Here is a 21,776-nt window from a genome sequence, read left to right as displayed (position 1 = left end):
GTTAGGCTATGGAATTCACTACTCGTCCCTATACACTTAGCTCGTTCTCTATCTTCCTTTAATTCTCTTCTGTACAATCTCACAAATGTTAGACATTAAATGTTAATTCAAGGGGGAGCCGGTGACAAAATTCGTTAACCATATTGTCGCTTAATAATTGCTTATGCGATCTTTATTATAATTAACAAATGCGGGTACGTAATACCGGATCTTAGACCAGAGCAAGGGTATGACGCAAGTACTTATTCTAACATGCATCTAACGTATGAATCAGACATTTGCAATATTATTCCTTGGAGGTTGACATTCATACGCGTTCAATTCGTAGTCGCCCAGTCGTAGAACGCTCTATGATGCGTTCATTATTTGTTATTTCAGTTCAAAATATCACCAGAACGATTTGAAAACATTCTTTCACGATTAGAATGCTACGTTATGCCTTGTATGTACAATTAGCTAAATTTTCAAGACACCACGCACGCCACTTTTTTTTAATAAAACATATGTAGTTTTTTAAGATTCATTTTGAAGAAATTTATATCGCCAACGCAAACAATTTTGTGCTTCTTCAATTCAAATTCGCCTGGTCGTAGAGAACACTTTGCTGGGTTCAATATTTGTTATTTCAGTTACCATGAAATCTTTTAACTGTAACCACGATAATTAATAAAAAAATATTCTAGTCAAGTATTATTAAGGTTGCCTGTAAGAGATCACTTATTTTTAAGTCCATTGTTAATATTATGTGTTATTATACAACTTATATTTTAAGTTTATACATTTCACCTTGTCCTTAGGATATTCCAAATAATATTCGTAAATAGATTATTCATATAAAACAAACTTCGATTTCAAGGATATTCTGGTGGAAATTAAGCACCATATGTTATAATAATAAAGTAACAGACGATAAGGAAGTTATGAATATTTAAATCATTTAACATAGTCAAGAATGCTACTAGTTTTATGTTTTTATATCTAATATAATTTGGAATATCAATTTTATTAATTAATAGTGATTCTCCACAGCTGTGATTGCTTCCGTAGCTGCGTTTGTTCACTACGATTATAATATATATATATATATATATATATTTAACTAAAATTATAGATCACTGTTAATGAACATTGTCTTAGTTGAAGATCTGTACTAGTATTGTCGAAAATAAATGAACATAATATTAGTTGTTTGCCATAATTATTGTATAGAAAAACAGAGCTTGTGCTTTCCTCGCTCAACGAATAAGTATCGCAATACAGCGAAGAAATGCTACCAGCGTATACCTTTGCCACAGGGGCCAAACTTTTTAAATTTGATTAAATTTTCATTTTATTAATTTTTATTATTACTTTGTAGGTTAAGAAAATTCTTAATACTGTACATTTAATTGTTATTATTACTAATTAAAAAACACTTTATTGTATAGGAGACATTCGTAAGACCTACTCTCTCAAATTTAAACATCAAAAATATGAGAGTTATCACAAAAATCACATCTAGATAGATTTTAATTAGTAATTTGTAATTCCAAAAATGTATAATGAGATTTAATAAAAAAAATATTGTGTATAGAACAATCTGTAAATAAAAAACTTAATCTTACATAATAATTCAAACAAAATGTTCGATTTCCAAACATTAAGAACGCCTACAAGAGTATAACTTTCAAATGAAGCCCAATGAACATAATGTCATATTTTGTTCTTGCCCTTTATAACGCTATGTCGTAAACAGCGTATACATTTAATTGACAAAACGACTTTTGATAATAGATAATTCGACAATCTACCAATAATCTTTTGAACTCATTGCGTTGGCTGGCGAAACAATTACTGTTTTAATCCTGCTTACTTTGGCTATTTGTTTGTCTGAAAAATTCCTACAGTTTAAGGCAAGTTTAGAAAACGATATACATTATCTGGGGTAATTTAGTGTACATATAATAACACATTTGGCTATACCAAATATTTTAATATTTCAAATGGCAATGCAAACCGATTTACGCAGATTTAACGATCGTGTGTATGAAAAATCTACAATTATCGTTTATCGATGGCAGTAGCAATTTCTATTAGATAATTCGTTGTCTATCATGTGAAGTCGCAACGATATATCGTTACGTATTTAGCCGGCTTTAGACAACTAGTTTTTGTATCATAGGTTATCATATCTACTTTTTCAATAAAATCAAATGTATTGAAAGTTAATAACTAAGAATATAATATAATTTGTGAAATTAAAAAAAAAACTGAACCAATTTGAGTTTTCAAATTCATTTATTAATTTAGGTACCACCATATACACTTATGAACGTCATTAAAGAAATACATACTAAATGCTTCAAATTCTTCATTAACAGCTAGTTCTCATAGGAAAATGTTACATATGTTGGTATGCAACTAAAAAGGTAGGCTAAAAATGTTAATATTACGGCAGAACAAAGTCCTCGGGTAACTAGATTTGAATAAAATCGATGTGAATGTACAGATATTATTGATTTGATATGGATTAGGAGCTCTATAGAAAAGACTTAGTAACATCTAATGTGAATAAAATAGCCTCATTGCAGCATTTTTGAAGCACTTATAGTAACATTTAAAGTCACTAAACTTAGGTCCTCTGCTAGTAAAGCAAAGTAGCAAAGCTATCAAAAATAATAGTACATAAACGTATTAATTTTTTGATGGAATCCTCGAAATGCAATTCAATACAGACTATCTGTGCTTGAAAACGAAATATGTGAAATGTGTGGGTAATGTGTGTAAAAAAAGTAAATAATTACTGTTCATCACTGTGAATCACCCCAATATAATGCTTACGTTATACTTGAACGGCCCCATAGGAGGACCCATAGGAGTAGGCACTATGCCTTGAAAGTTACCAATATAGACGAACAAGATCTGATAAGTTCTGAGATCCTGGTTATAATTTAAACATAACTTTTAATAAAATTTAGAGAAAGCCTAAAATTAGTAGTAGATGCCCTATACATGGGCATCCAAACGTACTAATTTACAGACATTTTAATGTATGTTATTTGTATCAAAAATGCTTTCGCTCTTGAAGGCAATATTAAATAATAAAATTAAATTCTAATAATAAAATCTATGTATCTTTTCAGCACACCTTAGCAATAGCAGCAATTTGCTGAAATCCTCTGGGTTATTTACTTGGGGGGGGTCTTGGTGCCAGATATCTTTATCTGTTTCGTGATCATTTTGTTGTGATATGCAGCCCTGCCGTCGCCTTATTGGTTCTATGGCATGCCGGTTTCCTCCCTATATATTCGTCAACGAACGACCGACTGTTAAATACGCACATAGAAAGTCGATTGGTACACAGCTACTTCTAACTACGACGACTACGATAGTGCAAATTAATAATAAAACAAAAACACAATATAACACCTTTGAATAAAAAGCTTTGAACTTTACGGCTCATTCACATAACGAAATTACCGCATAACCGTTTAATTTGTCATTGTCGCCCCTGACAACAGACATACGATTCTCACATTATGTAACATTCAATTCTTTGTGGCCCATATTGAACCAGTTGAACCTGTCCGAGCTTAAAATGGTGACCATAGCTTTTGAGTTTAAGAGACAACAACTTTTCGATCTACAAAATAATGGGCAGGTTTTATATAATCATTTATGGAGGAAAGATGTTTTTCCGTGAGCCCTTTAGAGAGGAACCTCGATGTCTTCATTTATTTTTACACAATAAACTGACTAACGGACGCAGTTTAGCATTTTTGAAGAAAAATTTAATTTCGTTATATGTATGCTAAGTCTCCGAGGCATTCCTTTAAAGTCACTTATAAATAAAGATAACAGGTATCAAATATACTTTATAAAATAACTTTTAAAAAATCCTTACTTTTTTCTATTACCAATGGCAGTTTATGTATGAAGTGTGGAAAAGAAACCTTCCTGGGCTAGCGTAGCAAAGCTTTTTGTGCCTACCAACTCGAAATTGTCTCGCGTAATTCCCGGGAATCAAACCACATCACTGTGTGATAACCACCAACAGAGATGGTTGAGTAAAAAGTTTCTTTCTGGGCCTTTTTTTAAACACCTCTCTATACAAAAAACAATGTGTGCGTGTACTAGTGTACACACGTAAGAAATGAATCTTCTTTATGACATTTTTCGAAAAATAATCTACTAAAGTTAAATGAGTTAAAGTTTAAGAAAAGGCTTTTATTATCATAGACGTAAATACAATTAATACAATTATTTCATTTTACCTACTACTACTAGTAAGATTATTACAGAATTTCATTAATTGTAATAGAATTATTACAATCATTGTTATTGTTATTATATATTTTTGTTATTAATGGCTTCGAATCTCTTCGAATCAACCGTGGTAGAAAAAGATGGCGCTTAATCGAAAAATGTGACTGTAAATGTTTATACTTAAGCATGTCTTATTTTATCCGCAAAGCAAAGTCAAAGATGGTCACATTGTGGGCATATCGGAATTGTGATGTCATGTCGACCATGGCACACATACATGATTCCTTGCTCATCCACACATAAATTTCGATTTCATTGATTACTTTTAGCTTTTTTCGGTATTGTCAATGTCATATTTTACATTTCGCAAATTTAAAAAAATGCATAAGTACTTAAAAGTGCATTAAATAAGACCTTGGCTGAGAGTTTAGGTAAATATTGCATAGTTCATGCACAAGAGAGGTCGAAGTGATTAGCATAACATTTTGTAATGAAATGTAACAAATGTGTTTTAAAATTTTGAATAATAAGATCTTTTTAAAATACAGCGTAGAGTTTTTTCAACTATTTTAATAGCGCAGTGTTGGCCTAGTGACTTCGTAAGACCCTCATACTTGAGGTCGTAGATTAGATCCCCGGCCTTGCACCAATGGACTTTCTTTCTATGTGCGTATTTAACATTCGCTCGAACGGTGAAGAAAAACATTGTGAGAAAATCGGCTTGCCATAGGCCGATAACTTCTACGGCGTGCCGATAACTACAGGAGGCTAATCACCTATTAGATTTACAAAAGATCATGAAACAGATACAGAAACTGAGGCCCCACCTAAAAAAGGTTGAAGTACCACTGATTTACATTTATTTTTATTTTTTTAGTATAGCCGATAGGACGGAATAAAATATTTGTAAAATATTTGTATATTTGTTAAATGAAATAACAAGAAACCGTTATTACTACAAATATCGTTTTTGAAAATCATTCAATCCAGTGCAGACATGAATGCATAAATATCTGATACCCCGTTAAGTAGGGCCCGTACATTTGGATCACCGTTAACTTTTTCCCGAAATTTGAACCTAAGACGTTGTGATCTGCATTCGAATGCTTTAGAGCCAAAGAGGCAGCGAATAACGATATTAGTGTATATTTTAAAGGCCGGCAACGTACTGATAACGTGAGTCCATGGGCAAACTTAACATCGGATAAGCCTCCTGCCCATTTGCCCCCTGTTAAAAATCGTATAATTAAACTCTACTATCAAGAAACAACATTATCATTTAATGACGAACTTATCAACAGATCTCTGAAGATTGATCACCAGCAAAATGGTTTTCGAGAGACCCTTGAACTTTTGTTAAACGTTATTTAATTACTATGAGTGAATTAAAGTTGTACTTTAAAAGATGTCAAAATCATAAACAGTCATAAGTTTCTTTTAATTTATAAATTTAGGTTTTTTTTTAATAAAACTGTATAATGTTTATTAGTAATTATAACAATCATATATTTATTTCTTAACCTATATAGCAATAATTAAAATAATTAAAACAAATTTTAAAAGTTCCCTAAAGCTAGCAGCATATCCTCGCTGTATTGAGATACTAATTCGTTGAGCTCGGAAAGCAGCAGCTCTGGTGTCACCGTTACTATCTACCAAGCGCTAACTTAAATATTTAATTAGCGTCTGTGCACTTGAACCCCACGGACCGAGAGTCTCTAATTCAAAGGGACCAAAATCGAAGTTGAAGAACGACTCGATGTTTATATTTTAATTGTCTCTTACTGAATTAATTTTTCGATTTACTCCCCTGACAGGTCCAAAAACCTTTTTCCATTTCTTATATTTGTGTTTCTTTGTAAAAAGGTAACATAAAATACAAATGTTTGCCTACTTTATATATTTACGGTCTGTTCTTTGTTAACGTACTGTAGGCTGTAGTACTGTTACCGTTAATTAATTTTCTTAATGATCGTACCATGAGTGGTACGATCATTAAGAATCCTATATTATCCTCCTAGATAATTAAAAGCTAATCTCAGAAAGTAAAGGAAAGTAGACAATGGGGATAAAGAACTAAAATTAATTAAGCTTATAAAATTACGATTCTAATTTACATTATTATGTGTTTTATAGATTCATAAATTCAAGTGAATAGTCAGTCGATATTGTTAGTGAGCTTTAACATTAAAAACACAAAAGAACTATTAGCATTTTACGTACACTAAGAATAAGTAATGCAATATGTTACTTATTATTTACTAAGTAATTAAAAGAAATAATGTTTTGCGATTAGAAGCGTGTCGAAATATATACGGAAACTACAGAGTTCAAACAGCACTGACCTCACGAATACGATGCCACAATTAAAGACTTCGTGACCTGCCATTTTGATGACCTGCTATTTTTACCACTATATACTAATTTAAAATTATTTATAGTTCATTAATTAACATTTATGCCCTGAAAATAAACCAATAGCGCTACAACCTTTTTAGGTCTGGGCTTCAGATTTCTGTATCTGTTTGATGATCATTTGTCAATCTAATATGCAAGTAGGTGATTAGCGCCCTGTGCCTGACACACGCCGTCGACTTATTAAGTCTAAGGCAAGCTGGTTTCCTCACCTTTATCATGTTTGGAGCGAATGTTAAATGCGCACATAAAAAGAAAGTTTTCCTGGGATGAGAGCCACTTCTCTATCTTTTATGTAATAGGAAAACTATAAAAAATGATAATAGATTTATAATTGGAAATTATTGCTGGCCACATTTCCTCGCTGTATTGAAACAATTTGTACTCAAGTCTTTTCCACAAAATTAGGTACTTTCCAAGCGATTTGTAATGTTATTTTTTTATTTCAGGTCCCCATGAAGCGGCTGTCATGCGCATAGCGACACTGATTGCACTCGTGCAGGTAATAGATATTATTATTACGGAGGTTACAAATATCAAAAGTTCAAGTTAATCCAAACGCTCATACCAACTTTAAGGCTTACAATTCGGCGTGTTTTGTTTCCAAATGAACTTTATACAAGACTTTTACTTCCCGTAAAGATTCTAAAAGAGATAGCAAAAACCTTTAAAGTTTATTTTATTATTTGAGGTTAGGCAACCTCAATAATTTGCTTTTTTATTATTATAGCCTAAATAATATATATTAAACAAGTATATCATGTGATTAATTATTACATAATATGTGTATGCATTAAAAATTAATATATTTACTATACACGAAACGGAATATACGATAACGATAAACGGAAAATATTACGATTAATAATCCTTAAATTAAAATTCTAATCATAATGAATAATTTAAATGTATAAACATTTTAAATGATTAATAAATTAAAAAAGAATCAAAATCATAAATCATTATAGACGCCTCAACGTGTAAAGGCTCCTTCATTTTGCTCCACATCTGTCTGTCTTTTGCTTTGGTGATCCAGTTTTCACCAGTTTTCACCAGCTTTTCTTTTTATTTTGCCTTTGGTCTACCTCTTAGTCTTTTATGGCAAGGACCAACATGCCAGGTTACCCTTGGTGTCCATGCGTGCAATATGACCCGCCTAGTTCCATATTCCAGCTCAAATAATACTAAAGAGAAATTGAGTTAAGATTGCCAACATAGATTAAAGAACTATATTAGCAATATATGTAATAAACATATTACCTAAAGGCCGCTAAGCTCATTATTACCATACATAGATGTAATCTTAAGTTTCATCATTTTCAGTATGTCAAAGGTCAAATCGAATGTGAGGTATGATGTAAGCTATTGTCTTCGTATGACATATTGGTTATGACAGTTTCAATATACAAATCATAAATCATTATTTTATATTTCGAATAGGTATATATCTAATCTGTTAAAAAAGTTACTCCAGTAGGCGCTTCACCAAACCATTTAGCTATCATGGATATATCGTAAATTCAAGCAAACCAAGGCGCCAAAGAGACACTTCATTATGAATCTTAAAACACGTCAATGTAAATATTTTAAACATTGTCCCTATAAGGACGTGTAAAAATATGTTAATGAAATTATTATTGTCAATGACAATGATTTAATAAATACAAGGATATTGTGTTACGCTCGCAACTTCCGGAGCAGTTTACTCTATATAGGAGGTCTATTCAGGAGATGGAGATATCTTCTCCTATTTACTAAGCGTCTTCTTACCCTAGGATTTGCCCTACAGCGCTCGCTAAACAAAGAACCTCTAAGATTAAGTGTGTAATACCGATAGATACTGAAAATCTATAATTAATTTTGCTGTAGCTGTCGCTCGCTACAGCTGTTTCAGACGAGAAGACACTTACAGCAGCAGAGCTGAACTTCCATTTATCTGGAAACAATGCTCTCTCCCCATTCTACTCCAGTGAGAGTGATGAGACCGGTGTGAACTTCGTCCGAGGTTCCCGTGCTGTGGACACACCCCTCTCTCCGGATATCGATGTGCAATGTTCGGCTGACTACATTGATGTCACTGTTGAATTTGCAGATATCTTTGATGGCATAATTTACAGTAAGGGATATTTAAATGACGCCAAATGCAAGTAAGTATTCAAACTTCAAAATTCAAACACAGATATATGTACAATATGAAATCGAATTTAAAAAACTTTTTATAAACACTTTCAAGGTTTTAGAAAGATATAATCATTATTCAATAATGGTAAAAATATTGTTTCTTTTATTCTATTCTCAAAATGTCATGTAAAAATTATTTGCTGATAATTGATAGATATAAATTAAATGCAGCAAATAATATTATATTATAAATTAATTATTGACACAATTTAATTATAAACCACTTAGTCATATTAAAATAGAAAATGTAATTTAGAAAATCTATTTTCCTAAATTAAAGGAAATTGTCCTTACGATACAAATGCGTTATTATTTTTAGTGTATTTTCAAACGATTAAGTTATGAGAAATTAAAGTATTATTTAAAAGATTTTATAAAGTTTTTTTGGAATGTTTTCAGATATGTTTCGATTGGTGGTAGTCAATCGCGTTACTCCTTCCGAGTGCCATTGAATGGATGTGGTTCCAGACCTCTGTGTAACGCGTGTGGTACTGTTGACAATGTTCTTATCTTCCAAACCGATGACTTTGTGCAGGGCCCCAACGACTTTGCGAGAAAGGTATTATGCTCTTACTAACGTTAGCCTTATAACATAACTCAAAGAGGCATGAGCAGATTATTACGTTTCAATAAATATTACTTTTCATTACCAATGCGTTGTATCCACCAACACGACACAATTAATAAAATACCAGACGCAAACGCAAGATGTATTTATTTATTCACAAAAAATACATAATGTCTAAAAATATAATATTAAATACATAAGAGACACACTATCGCTACTGTAAATTAATTCTGCGAACAAATAAGTCGATAGTGTCGGAGACAGCATTGACTAAGCACAACGACTTTGTTAGCTCGAATCTGTGAAACAGTAAATCTGTTTATTGTTGTGCGTATGCACATAAGGCACTGTTCAGTACGAAACTAAAATTTCTATTTACTATTCTATAAAAGCGTTTAGTAGATTCTTAAACCTACCGGGATGTTAATCTCACACGTTGTATCGTACAAATATATTGCTTTTAATTAATTTTTTGCTTAAATCAATAAAAATGCATATATATTGTATGATATAATAGACCAGATGTAAAAATTGGAAATCTAAATTTAATTAAAACAATTTTGACGTTTAAATGTTCATGTTAAAACTAGTGATATATTATACAAAACAAGAAATATATGCAGATTAATGTTGTTAGAGGCTTATGACTTATGACATATCTATATTATAACAACTACTTTTCAGGTATCCTGCGCCAGCACAGCGCTGGAAGTATCCACCGGGGTCAAGAAAGAGTCTTCACACGTCCTCAAACTAAAACCCTTTATGGTTGATATGCTCGATGTGGTCGCAGTACCTGGACCTACTGGTGGCATTGAGTGCTGGATGGATATTCAAATAGGAGTATTTCCTAATGTTAGTATACATTTTACGCACTTAGTTTTAGTCTAGACTCTAGAGGCCATTCGTGATTCACCACCCAGTCGAATACGAAATGCTGATGATCACTTGCCTACATTACTAGGAAGATCCAGAGATAACTGTATGTGAATCATTATACGTCATATCTTTTTTGTTGTACCCTGTCGTAAGACACAAATTATAAAAAAATCAGTGGCTCTACAACCCTTTTTTATAGTGTAGGCCTAAGATATCTAGATCATGATTATTTGTCAATCGAATCACAGCCGAGTATCGACACTACGACGACTGGGATGACAGTGACATGGCCAAAACGAAGGCCAACACTGCGCTATTATAAATAAATATTGATTGATTTTTTTCTTAACCATACCTCATTTTACCTACGAATATTTAAAAGCAGAATTGGCATTCTTGACTTTCAGACAACTCCCTTGGAAAACTCTATCAAGATTGGAGAGTATCTCACCATACTCATATATCTCAAAGACGTAAGAAACAAGTTCAGCTTAAAGGTACACGACTGCTGGGCCTATGATAATGAAGACTACGACAGTCCTCAAACAAGCAAAATACAGCTCACTGACAAAGAAGGATGCCCCAAGTATGTTTTAACCTCTTCTTCATTTCTATACTAATTTAAGGCATTGTTAGGTACCTAACTGATAATCCGCTGTTTTGCTAGTCATTTTTACTGTGTGTTCGTTTTATATATATTTTTATTTTTTAGTATCATTTCATAAATTTCAGAAAAGACAGCTGGTAACATATACTGTAGATATTAGCATTACAGTATGATGTGGTGAACTTGAATAAGTAACTAACGTATCTGTATGTAAACAAATATTCAATTCAATAAATTCATTTCTTCAATTTCAGAAAGAAGAAGTTGATTGATTATTGGCAAACATCAACGAATACTGGCAAGAGTGGTGCCACTGTAATCACGTACAGTAAAGTCAGTGCCTTCCGCTTTCCAGAAACCGACCAAGTCTATTTAACATGCAATGTTGAGGTAAGAAATTGTATACTTAAAACATTGACAAAATATTTTATTTTATAATTTATTTGTTTAAGCTTCGTTACATTAAAAAAGTAACGAATTATTAGGAATAAAACCTAGGCTTATGGTAGCGATCTCTTCCAAGCAACCCTAGTAAGGAAAAAACTATAAAAAAGAAACATTAAAGGTAAAGTGCAGAGCTGCATAACAAAATCAACAAAAATAAAGTTGCAATTCATACTGAAAAATAATATAATTATCAAACATAATCTAAAATAAAAAAACCTAAACAAATTATTCATTTTATTTAATTATAATTTCTAAGCGCAGTGTTCCTTAATTAATCCGTGTCTATTATTCTGTGGCCTCTTTACTGTACCTAATTATTTCTGCTCTTACTGATCATAGCGTGATGATTTTCTTTATTCTTATTTTCTTGATTTATCCTAAATTTATAAAAATAATATTTTACATGAGAAATAGTCCAATAACACACATATCTTAGGAAAGTTCCATTTGTTACATAATCACTGACTGAGGTAACAGTGACATGTAATCCTTCTCACTCGATCCCTGGTGTAACGATTTCATAAGGTACCTTTATTCCTCTAATTGACCAAAAAGAAACAGCCAGAAAAAACTGGTGCATTTTCAGTATGTTTTATATATGTTATAGGTAAAAAAAAATCAGCAAATATTTTTAAATATTTCCTAACCAGAGTGGAATACGTGCCGATCCGTCACATTGTTATGTTACCAATACATATTTAAGTTACGTTTTTTTTTTATTATTTCCAGCTGTGCACAAGTGACTGCCAGTCAAACTGTGGGAGGGTCAATGAAAAAACAACAACTTTCAGACCAGAATTTAAATGTTACCCCGGTTCCAACGATGCCAGATGTAAAGTAACAGCACCTCCACAAATAATATGTGGACCTGATTCTACAGACTCACGATGCCCAAAGCCAACAACTCTATCACCTCCTAGTTGCTTCTCTGGGAGCCTTGACCCACGTTGCCCTTCACCAACTACTCCTAAAGCACTTAGATGCTTCCCTGGAAGCAGCGATCCTCGTTGTCCACAACCTTCTACACCACAGCCACCTAGATGTTACCCAGGCAGTTCCGATCCACGTTGTCCTCAACCTACTACGCCACAGCCTCTAAGATGTTTCCCAGGCAGCACAGACCCACGTTGCCCCAAACCTACTACTCCAGAAGCACCAAGATGTTACCCCGGTAGTACAGATCCACGTTGTCCCCAAACTACTACTCCTGAAGCACCAAGATGTTACCCGGGCAGTTCCGATCCACGTTGTCCTCAACCTACTACGCCACAGCCTCCAAGATGTTTCCCAGGCAGCACAGATCCACGTTGCCCACAACCTACTACTCCTGAAGCACCAAGATGTTACCCGGGCAGTTCCGATCCACGTTGTCCTCAAACTACTACGCCACAGCCTCCAAGATGTTTCCCAGGCAGCACAGACCCACGTTGCCCCAAACCTACTACTCCAGAAGCACCAAGATGTTACCCCGGTAGTACAGATCCACGTTGTCCCCAAACTACTACTCCTGAAGCACCAAGATGTTACCCGGGCAGTTCCGATCCACGTTGTCCTCAACCTACTACGCCACAGCCTCCAAGATGTTTCCCAGGCAGCACAGATCCACGTTGCCCACAACCTACTACTCCTGAAGCACCAAGATGTTACCCGGGCAGTTCCGATCCACGTTGTCCTCAACCTACTACGCCACAGCCTCCAAGATGTTTCCCAGGCAGCACAGACCCACGTTGCCCCAAACCTACTACTCCTGAAGCACCAAGATGTTACCCCGGTAGCACCGATGCACGTTGTCCTCAACCTACATCTCCACAGCCACCTAGATGTTACCCAGGCAGTACAGACCCACGTTGTCCAAAACCTACAACACCCAAACCAATTTGCTATCCAGGCTCCCCAGATCCCAGCTGTCCACAGCCTTCAAGTATAGCAACCTTAACTCCAGCCACGTATCTACCTCCATCAACAACAGAAAAGCTGCAATGTTTCCCAGGCAGCAGTGACCCGCGTTGTCCTCAACCTACCACACCCGCCCCGCCAAGATGCTTCCCAGGCAGCACAGACACACGTTGCCCCAAACCTACTACTCCTGAAGCACCAAGATGTTACCCTGGTAGCACCGATGCACGTTGTCCTAAACCTACTACTCCAGAAGCTCCAAGATGTTACCCGGGCAGTTCTGATCCACGTTGTCCTAAACCTACGACGCCAGCCCCGCCAAGATGCTTCCCAGGCAGCACAGACCCACGTTGCCCACAACCTACTACTCCTGAAGCACCAAGATGTTACCCCGGTAGCACCGATGCACGTTGTCCTCAACCTACTACTCCAGAAGCACCAAAATGTTACCCGGGCAGTTCCGATCCACGTTGCCCCCGACCTACAACACTAGCTCCGCCAAGATGCTTCCCAGGCAGCACAGACCCACGTTGCCCCAAACCTACTACTCCTGAAGCACCAAGATGTTACCCCGGTAGCACCGATGCACGTTGTCCCCAACCTACAACTCCACAGCCACCTAGATGTTACCCAGGCAGTACAGACGCACGTTGCCCTAAACCTACGACACCAGCTCCACCAAAATGCTTTTCAGGCAGCACAGACCCACGTTGCCCACAACCTACTACTCCTGAAGCACCAAGATGTTACGCGGGCAGTTCCGATCCACGTTGCCCCAAACCTACTACTCCTGAAGCACTAAGATGTTTCCCAGGCAGCACAGACTCACGTTGTCCGAAGCCTACGACACCAGCTCCTTCTAGATGTTTCCCAGGCAGTACAGATCCACGTTGTCCCCAGCCTACAACTCCACAGCCACCTAGATGCTACCCTGGTAGTTCAGACCCACGTTGTCCAAAACCTACAACACCCAAACCAATTTGCTATCCAGGCTCCCCAGATCCCACCTGTCCACGGCCTTCAAGCATATCAATCTTAACTCCAGCCACGTATCTACCTCCATCAACAACAGAAAAACTACAATGTTTCCCAGGCAGTAGTGACCCGCGTTGTCCTCAACCTACCACACCCGCCCCGCCAAGATGCTTCTCAGGCAGCACAGACCCACGTTGCCCCCGACCTACTACTCCTGAAGCACCAAGATGTTACCCCGGTAGCACCGATGCACGTTGTCCTAAACCTACGACACCAGCCCCGCCAAGATGCTTCCCAGGCAGTACAGACCCACGTTGCCCCAAACCTACTACTCCTGAAGCACCAAGATGTTACCCTGGTAGCTCTGATCCACGTTGTCCTAAACCTACCACACCCGCCCCGCCAAGATGCTTCCCAGGCAGCACAGACCTCCGTTGCCCCAAACCAACTACTCCTGAAGCACCAAGGTGTTACCCCGGTAGCACCGATGCACGTTGTCCTAAACCTACGACACCAGCCCCGCCAAGATGCTTCCCAGGCAGTACAGACCCACGTTGCCCCAAACCTACTACTCCTGAAGCACCAAGATGTTACCCTGGTAGCTCTGATCCACGTTGTCCCAAACCTACCACACCCGCCCCACCAAGATGCTTCCCAGGCAGCACAGACCCACGTTGCCCCAAACCTACTACTCCTGAAGCACCAAGATGTTACCCTGGTAGCTCTGATCCACGTTGTCCTAAACCTACCACACCCAAACCAATTTGCTATCCAGGCTCCCCAGATCCCACCTGTCCACGGCCTTCAAGCATATCAACCTTAACTCCAGCCACGTATCTACCTCCATCAACAACAGAAAAACTGCAATGTTTCCCAGGCAGTAGTGACCCGCGTTGTCCTCAACCTACCACACCCGCCCCGCCAAGATGCTTCCCAGGCAGCACAGACCCCCGTTGCCCCAAACCTACTACTCCTGAAGCACCAAGATGTTACCCGGGCAGTTCCGATCCACGTTGTCCTCAACCTACCACACCCACCCCGCCAAGATGCTTCCCAGGCAGCATAGACCCACGTTGCCCCAAACCTACTACGCCACAGCCTCCAAGATGTTTCCCAGGCAGCACAGACCCACGTTGCCCCAAACCTACTACTCCTGAAGCACCAAGATGTTACCCCGGTAGCACCGATGCACGTTGTCCTCAACCTACATCTCCACAGCCACCTAGATGTTACCCAGGCAGTACAGACCCACGTTGTCCAAAACCTACAACACCCAAACCAATTTGCTATCCAGGCTCCCCAGATCCCAGCTGTCCACAGCCTTCAAGTATAGCAACCTTAACTCCAGCCACGTATCTACCTCCATCAACAACAGAAAAGCTGCAATGTTTCCCAGGCAGCAGTGACCCGCGTTGTCCTCAACCTACCACACCCGCCCCGCCAAGATGCTTCCCAGGCAGCACAGACCCACGTTGCCCCAAACCTACTACTCCTGAAGCACCAAGATGTTACCCTGGTAGCACCGATGCACGTTGTCCTAAACCTACTACTCCAGAAGCTTTAAGATGTTACCCGGGCAGTTCTGATCCACGTTGTCCTAAACCTACGACGCCAGCCCCGCCAAGATGCTTCCCAGGCAGCACAGACCCACGTTGCCCACAACCTACTACTCCTGAAGCACCAAGGTGTTACCCCGGTAGCACCGATGCACGTTGTCCTCAACCTACAACTCCACAGCCACCTAGATGTTACCCAGGCAGTACAGACCCACGTTGTCCAAAACCTTCAACACCTGAAGCACCAAGATGTTACCCCGGTAGCTCTGATCCACGTTGTCCTAAACCTACGACACCAGCCCCGCCAAGATGCTTCCCAGGCAGCACAGACCCACGTTGCCCCAAACCTACTACTCCTGAAGCACCAAGGTGTTACCCCGGTAGCACCGATGCACGTTGTCCTAAACCTACGACACCAGCCCCGCCAAGATGCTTCCCAGGCAGTACAGACCCACGTTGCCCCAAACCTACTACTCCTGAAGCACCAAGATGTTACCCTGGTAGCTCTGATCCACGTTGTCCTAAACCTACGACACCAGCCCCGCCAAGATGCTTCCCAGGTAGCACAGACCCACGTTGTCCCAAACCTACTACTCCTGAAGCACCAAGATGTTACCCCGGTAGCACCGATGCACGTTGTCCTCAACTTACAACTCCACAACCACCTAGATGTTACCCAGGCAGTACAGACCCACGTTGTCCAAAACCTACAACACCCAAACCAATTTGCTATCCAGGCTCCCCAGATCCCAGCTGTCCACAGCCTTCAAGTATAGCAACCTTAACTCCAGCCACGTATCTACCTCCTTCAACAACAGAAAAACTGCAATGTTTCCCAGGCAGTAGTGACCCGCGTTGTCCTCAACCTACCACACCCGCCCCGCTAAGATGCTTCCCAGGCAGCTCAGACCCCCGTTGCCCCAAACCTACTACTCCTGAAGCACCAAGATGTTACCCGGGCAGTTCCGATCCGCGTTGTCCTCAACCTACGACACCAGCCCCGCCAAGATGCTTCCCAGGCAGCACAGACCCACGTTGCCCCAAACTTACTACTCCTGAAGCACCAAGATGTTACCCTGGTAGCACAGATGCACGTTGTCCCCAACCTACTACGCAACAACCACTTAGATGCTACCCAGGCAGTACGGACCCACGTTGTCCCCAGCCTACTACGCAACAGCCTCCAAGATGTTTCCCAGGCAGCACAGACCCACGTTGCCCTAAACCTACGACACCAGCTCCACCCAGATGTTTCCCGGGCAGCACAGACCCACGTTGTCCCAAACCTACTACTCCTGAAGCACCAAGATGTTTCCCGGGCAGCACAGACCCACGTTGCCCGAAACCTACGACACCAGCTCCGCCCAGATGTTTCCCAGGCAGTATAGACCCACGTTGTCCCCAACCTACTACGCCACAGCCACCTAGATGTTATCCTGGCAGTTCAGACCCACGTTGTCCACAACCTACAACACCCAAACCAATTTGCTATCCAGGCTCCCCAGATCCCAGCTGTCCACAGCCTTCAAGCATAGCAACTTTTACTCCAGCCACGTATCTACCTCCATCAACAACAGAAAAACTTCGATGTCTACCAGGCAGCAGTGACTCACGCTGTCCTCAACCTACCACACCAGCCCCGCCAAGATGCTTCCCAGGCAGCACAGACCCACGCTGCCCTAAACCTACTACTCCTGGAGCACCAAGATGTTACCCCGGTAGCTCTGATCTACGTTGCCCTCAACCTACTACGCAACAGCCTCCAAGATGTTTCCCAGGCAGCACAGACCCACGTTGCCCTAAACCTACGACACCAGCTCCACCCAGATGTTTCCCAGGCAGTAAAGACCCACGTTGTCCCCAGCCTACTACGCCACAGCCACCAAGATGCTTCCCAGGCAGCACAGATCCACGTTGCCCCAAACCTACTACTCCTGAAGCACCAAGATGTTTCCCAGGCAGTAAAGACCCACGTTGTCCCCAGCCTACTACGCCACAGCCACCAAGATGTTTCCCAGGCAGCACAGACCCACGTTGTCCCCAACCTACGACACCAGCTCCACCAAGATGCTTCCCGGGCAGCACAGACCCACGTTGCCCCAAACCTTCTACTCCTGAAGCACCAAGATGTTACCCCGGTAGCACCGATGCACGTTGTCCTCAACCTACAACTCCACAGCCACCTAGATGTTACCCAGGCAGTACAGACCCACGTTGTCCAAAACCTACAACACCCAAACCAATTTGCTATCCAGGCTCCCCAGATCCCAGCTGTCCAGAGCCTTCAAGTATAGCAACCTTAACTCCAGCCACGTATCTACCTCCATTAACAACAGAAAAACTGCGATGTCTCCCAGGCAGCAGTGACCCACGTTGTCCACAACCCTCTACACCATCTCCGCCAAGATGTTTCCCAGGTAGCATAGACCCACGTTGTCCCAAACCTACTACTTCTGAAGCACCAAGATGTTACCCCGGTAGCTCTGATCCACGTTGTCCTAAACCGACGACACCAGCTCCACCAAGATGCTTCCCAGGCAGCACAGATCCACGTTGCCCCAAACCTACTACTCCTGAAGCACCAAGATGTTACCCCGGTAGCTCTGATCCACGTTGTCCTAAACCGACGACACCAGCCCCACCAAGATGCTTCCCAGGCAGCACAGATCCACGTTGCCCCAAACCTACTACTCCTGAAGCACCAAGATGTTTCCCAGGAAGCACAGACCCACGTTGTCCCAAACCTACTACTCCTGAACCACCAAGATGTTACCCTGGTAGCACCGATGCGCGTTGTCCCCAACCTACTACACAAAAGCCACCTAGATGCTTCCCAGGCAGCACAGATCCACGTTGCCCCAAACCTACTACTCCTGAAGCACCAAGATGTTTCCCAGGAAGCACAGACCCACGTTGTCCCAAACCTTCTACTACTGAACCACCAAGATGTTACCCTGGTAGCACTGATGCGCGTTGTCCCCAACCTACTACACAACAGCCACCTAGATGCTACCCAGGCAGTACGGACCCTCGTTGTCCCCAGCCTACAACGCCACAGCCACTTAGATGTTACCCAGGCAGTACGGACCCTCGTTGTCCCCAGCCTACAACTCCACAGCCACTTAGATGTTACCCAGGCAGCACCGATGCACGTTGTCCCCGACCTACAACTCCACAGCCACCTAGATGTTACCCTGGCAGTTCAGACCCACGTTGTCCAAAGCCTACAACTCCCAAACCAATTTGCTATCCAGGCTCCCCCGATCCCAGTTGTCCACAGCCTTCAAGCATAGCAACCTTAACTCCAGCCACGTATCTACCTCCATCAACAACAGAGAAACTGCAATGTTTCCCAGGCAGCAGGGACCCACGTTGTCCCCAACCTACTACTCCACAGCCACCTAGATGTTACCCAGGCAGCACAGACCCACGTTGTCCCAAACCTACAACTCCTGAAGCACCTAGATGTTACCCCGGTAGTTCTGATGCACGTTGTCCCCAACCTACTACTCCACAGCCACCTAGATGTTACCCAGGCAGCACAGACCCACGTTGTCCCAAACCTACAACTCCTGAAGCACCTAGATGTTACCCCGGTAGTTCTGATGCACGTTGTCCCCAACCTACTACTCCACAGCCACCTAGATGTTACCCAGGCAGCACAGACCCACGTTGTCCCAAACCTACTACTCCTGAAGCACCAAGATGTTACCCTGGTAGCACCGATGCGCGTTGTCCCCAACCTACTACGCAACAGCCACCTAGATGTTACCCAGGCAGCACAGACCCACGTTGTCCCAAACCTACAACTCCTGAAGCACCTAGATGTTACCCCGGTAGTTCTGATGCACGTTGTCCCCAACCTACTACTCCACAGCCACCTAGATGTTACCCAGGCAGCACAGACCCACGTTGTCCCAAACCTACTACTCCTGAAGCACCAAGATGTTACCCTGGTAGCACCGATGCGCGTTGTCCCCAACCTACTACGCAACAGCCACCTAGATGTTACCCAGGCAGCACAGACCCACGTTGTCCCAAACCTACTACTCCTGAAGCACCAAGATGTTACCCCGGTAGTTCTGATGCACGTTGTCCCCAACCTACTACTCCACAGCCACCTAGATGTTACCCAGGCAGCACAGACCCACGTTGTCCATCTTCCACACCCACGCCAAGTTCTTGCTACCCTGGATCAAAGGATCCTAACTGTCCTCAACCATTTGCCCCAAGTAGTACAAACCCACCTCAAGATTATCTTCCTCCAGTTATGATGGTAATGGTATTTGGTAATGAAATAAATTCATCTATCAAGGGAAAACTAGCTCGCAAAAGCTTAGAAGACTATGATGATCCATTAAGTGATGCTGGTAAGTCCTAACCTTATACTTATTAAATTAAATATACTAATAGACAATTTTTGATTTAAATTAATAATTTATATTTTGTTTCAGGATTCTTTGAGTTTTCGCGCACACAACCTAAAAAACGAGTTGCTAGAGACTTAAGCAAAGACGCCAATAACTTAATAGATTCTTATCGAGTCGATTACATTTACGGGACATTTTTAGGCGTTACAGTATTTATTGTTTTCGCTGTAGCTCTATCAGTTTTTATGTATAAACGAACAGGTGACCAACAACAAAAAAATTTACAAAGCCTGTGTTAATAAGTAACTTAATTAGAAGAACTTTCAATCGTTACTAACTTTGATATTGTAAGGATTGAAAATCCAGACTCATACTCAATTGATAATTGTGATATTTCATTGTTCTGCTTAATTTTACGTGTATTTTTAAGATTGGCATGGATGTGATAATTGCCGAACAATCACTGCCTTAGTTTTATTGAGTGACTAATTTATAACCAGTTTAATTATATAGTGCCATAATAGTAACTGCACAGATACATAAATTGTGCCAAACTTCAGACTAACCTGAACTTATATCCAGTCTTGATATAATCGAATTTGGCCGAAATTTGAAGACTGGTCTACAGTCTTGCGTAAATTATACTTTGGGAGGTTTTGATTCCCTTGACTCGGGCCTTAAATCAACCTTATTTAAAACTTCCAAGTTAAAAATAAAAGCAAAAAATACCTCTTCCGCTGAACTTTGAAGTTCGCGAGTCGTGGTACTGTTAAGTTTGGCACATTTCGAAAATTCCTGATGATGACAACCAGTGTAAGGTTCTGTAGTCACTAGTCAATTTATCCTGCAAATACTATTTTTTTTACTTTTTATATAAAATATATATGTAATCACTTTATTTTGTACACTGCCAATTTTTGTAGTTATACCCCTATTGTCTACAGTGTATCTTGCTAAATTGGGTTGTTCTTATGAAAGCATATAATTAGATTTGACAAATAATATCTATGGAGAGTCAAACACTAATGTATGCTTTCGTCTAATTGTCGGAAACCTTTTAAACTGTTACCATATTTCTGTCCACTCTTCGGTCATCTACGCAATGAAGAGTAATAGGTATTGTTTATACTATGTAACATATATTATGTAATAAGATCGCTTATTAAATGAATACAAGAGTGTTAAACATTCCATGAATGTATCTTGTGTGTTTAATATTTATTTCCCATTTTGTACCCCACTATTGGCATGTGGGCTCATTGCCAAATACAAATTATTTATCAATTAAATAGACACAAGAACAGACACATGAATCAATGCGCGAAGGATTTGAAGACTGTGTACTAATTCAAACGTAATAGATTTTTATAAGAAAAAAAGACACTTTAATAGTATGAAAAAAAAATCGCACTACAACCTTTTTAGGTCTGGTCCTTAGATTTCTGTATCTCTTTATGATCATTTATCGATCAATTGTCAAAGGCAAGCCGGTAATCGATGCTGTGACACACGCCGTCGACTTTTGGGCTCTAAGGCCTAATTCCTCACAATGTTTACCTTCACCGTTCGAGCGAATGTTAAATGCGCACATAGAAAGAAAGTCCGTTGGTGCACAGCTGGAGTTCGAAATTTTATAT

The 21,776-nt window shown here is 40.1% G+C and overlaps 1 protein-coding gene and 1 long non-coding RNA gene across 2 annotated transcripts in view; both read left to right on the top strand.

Annotated features, from left to right (window-relative positions):
* The window catches only part of LOC123707707 (mucin-2), a gene marked incomplete at its 3' end in the record, with an annotated part of 38,407 nt that extends 18,362 nt beyond the window's left edge, over positions 1-20,045 (top strand). Inside the window, exons 2-9 of the mRNA XM_045658032.1 lie at positions 7,110-7,162; positions 8,530-8,807; positions 9,241-9,400; positions 10,094-10,264; positions 10,696-10,874; positions 11,150-11,285; positions 12,072-13,392; positions 15,331-20,045. Of these exons, the coding sequence (XP_045513988.1) occupies positions 7,130-7,162; positions 8,530-8,807; positions 9,241-9,400; positions 10,094-10,264; positions 10,696-10,874; positions 11,150-11,285; positions 12,072-13,392; positions 15,331-20,045 (6,993 nt within the window). The remainder of the gene's footprint in view (positions 1-7,109; positions 7,163-8,529; positions 8,808-9,240; positions 9,401-10,093; positions 10,265-10,695; positions 10,875-11,149; positions 11,286-12,071; positions 13,393-15,330) is intronic.
* A 10-nt stretch (positions 20,046-20,055) lies between these two features.
* Positions 20,056-21,340, top strand: LOC123707651. The gene is made up of 2 exons (XR_006753517.1): positions 20,056-20,139; positions 20,224-21,340. It is a non-coding gene; the product is annotated as an uncharacterized LOC123707651 (long non-coding RNA).
* The last annotated feature ends 436 nt before the right edge of the window (positions 21,341-21,776 follow it).

Source organism: Pieris brassicae, chromosome 1 (assembly GCF_905147105.1).
Source record: "Pieris brassicae chromosome 1, ilPieBrab1.1, whole genome shotgun sequence".
NCBI classification, from domain to species: Eukaryota; Metazoa; Arthropoda; class Insecta; order Lepidoptera; family Pieridae; genus Pieris; species Pieris brassicae.
Note: the sequence above shows the minus strand (reverse complement) of the source record. Positions and strands in the feature narration are given on the sequence as shown.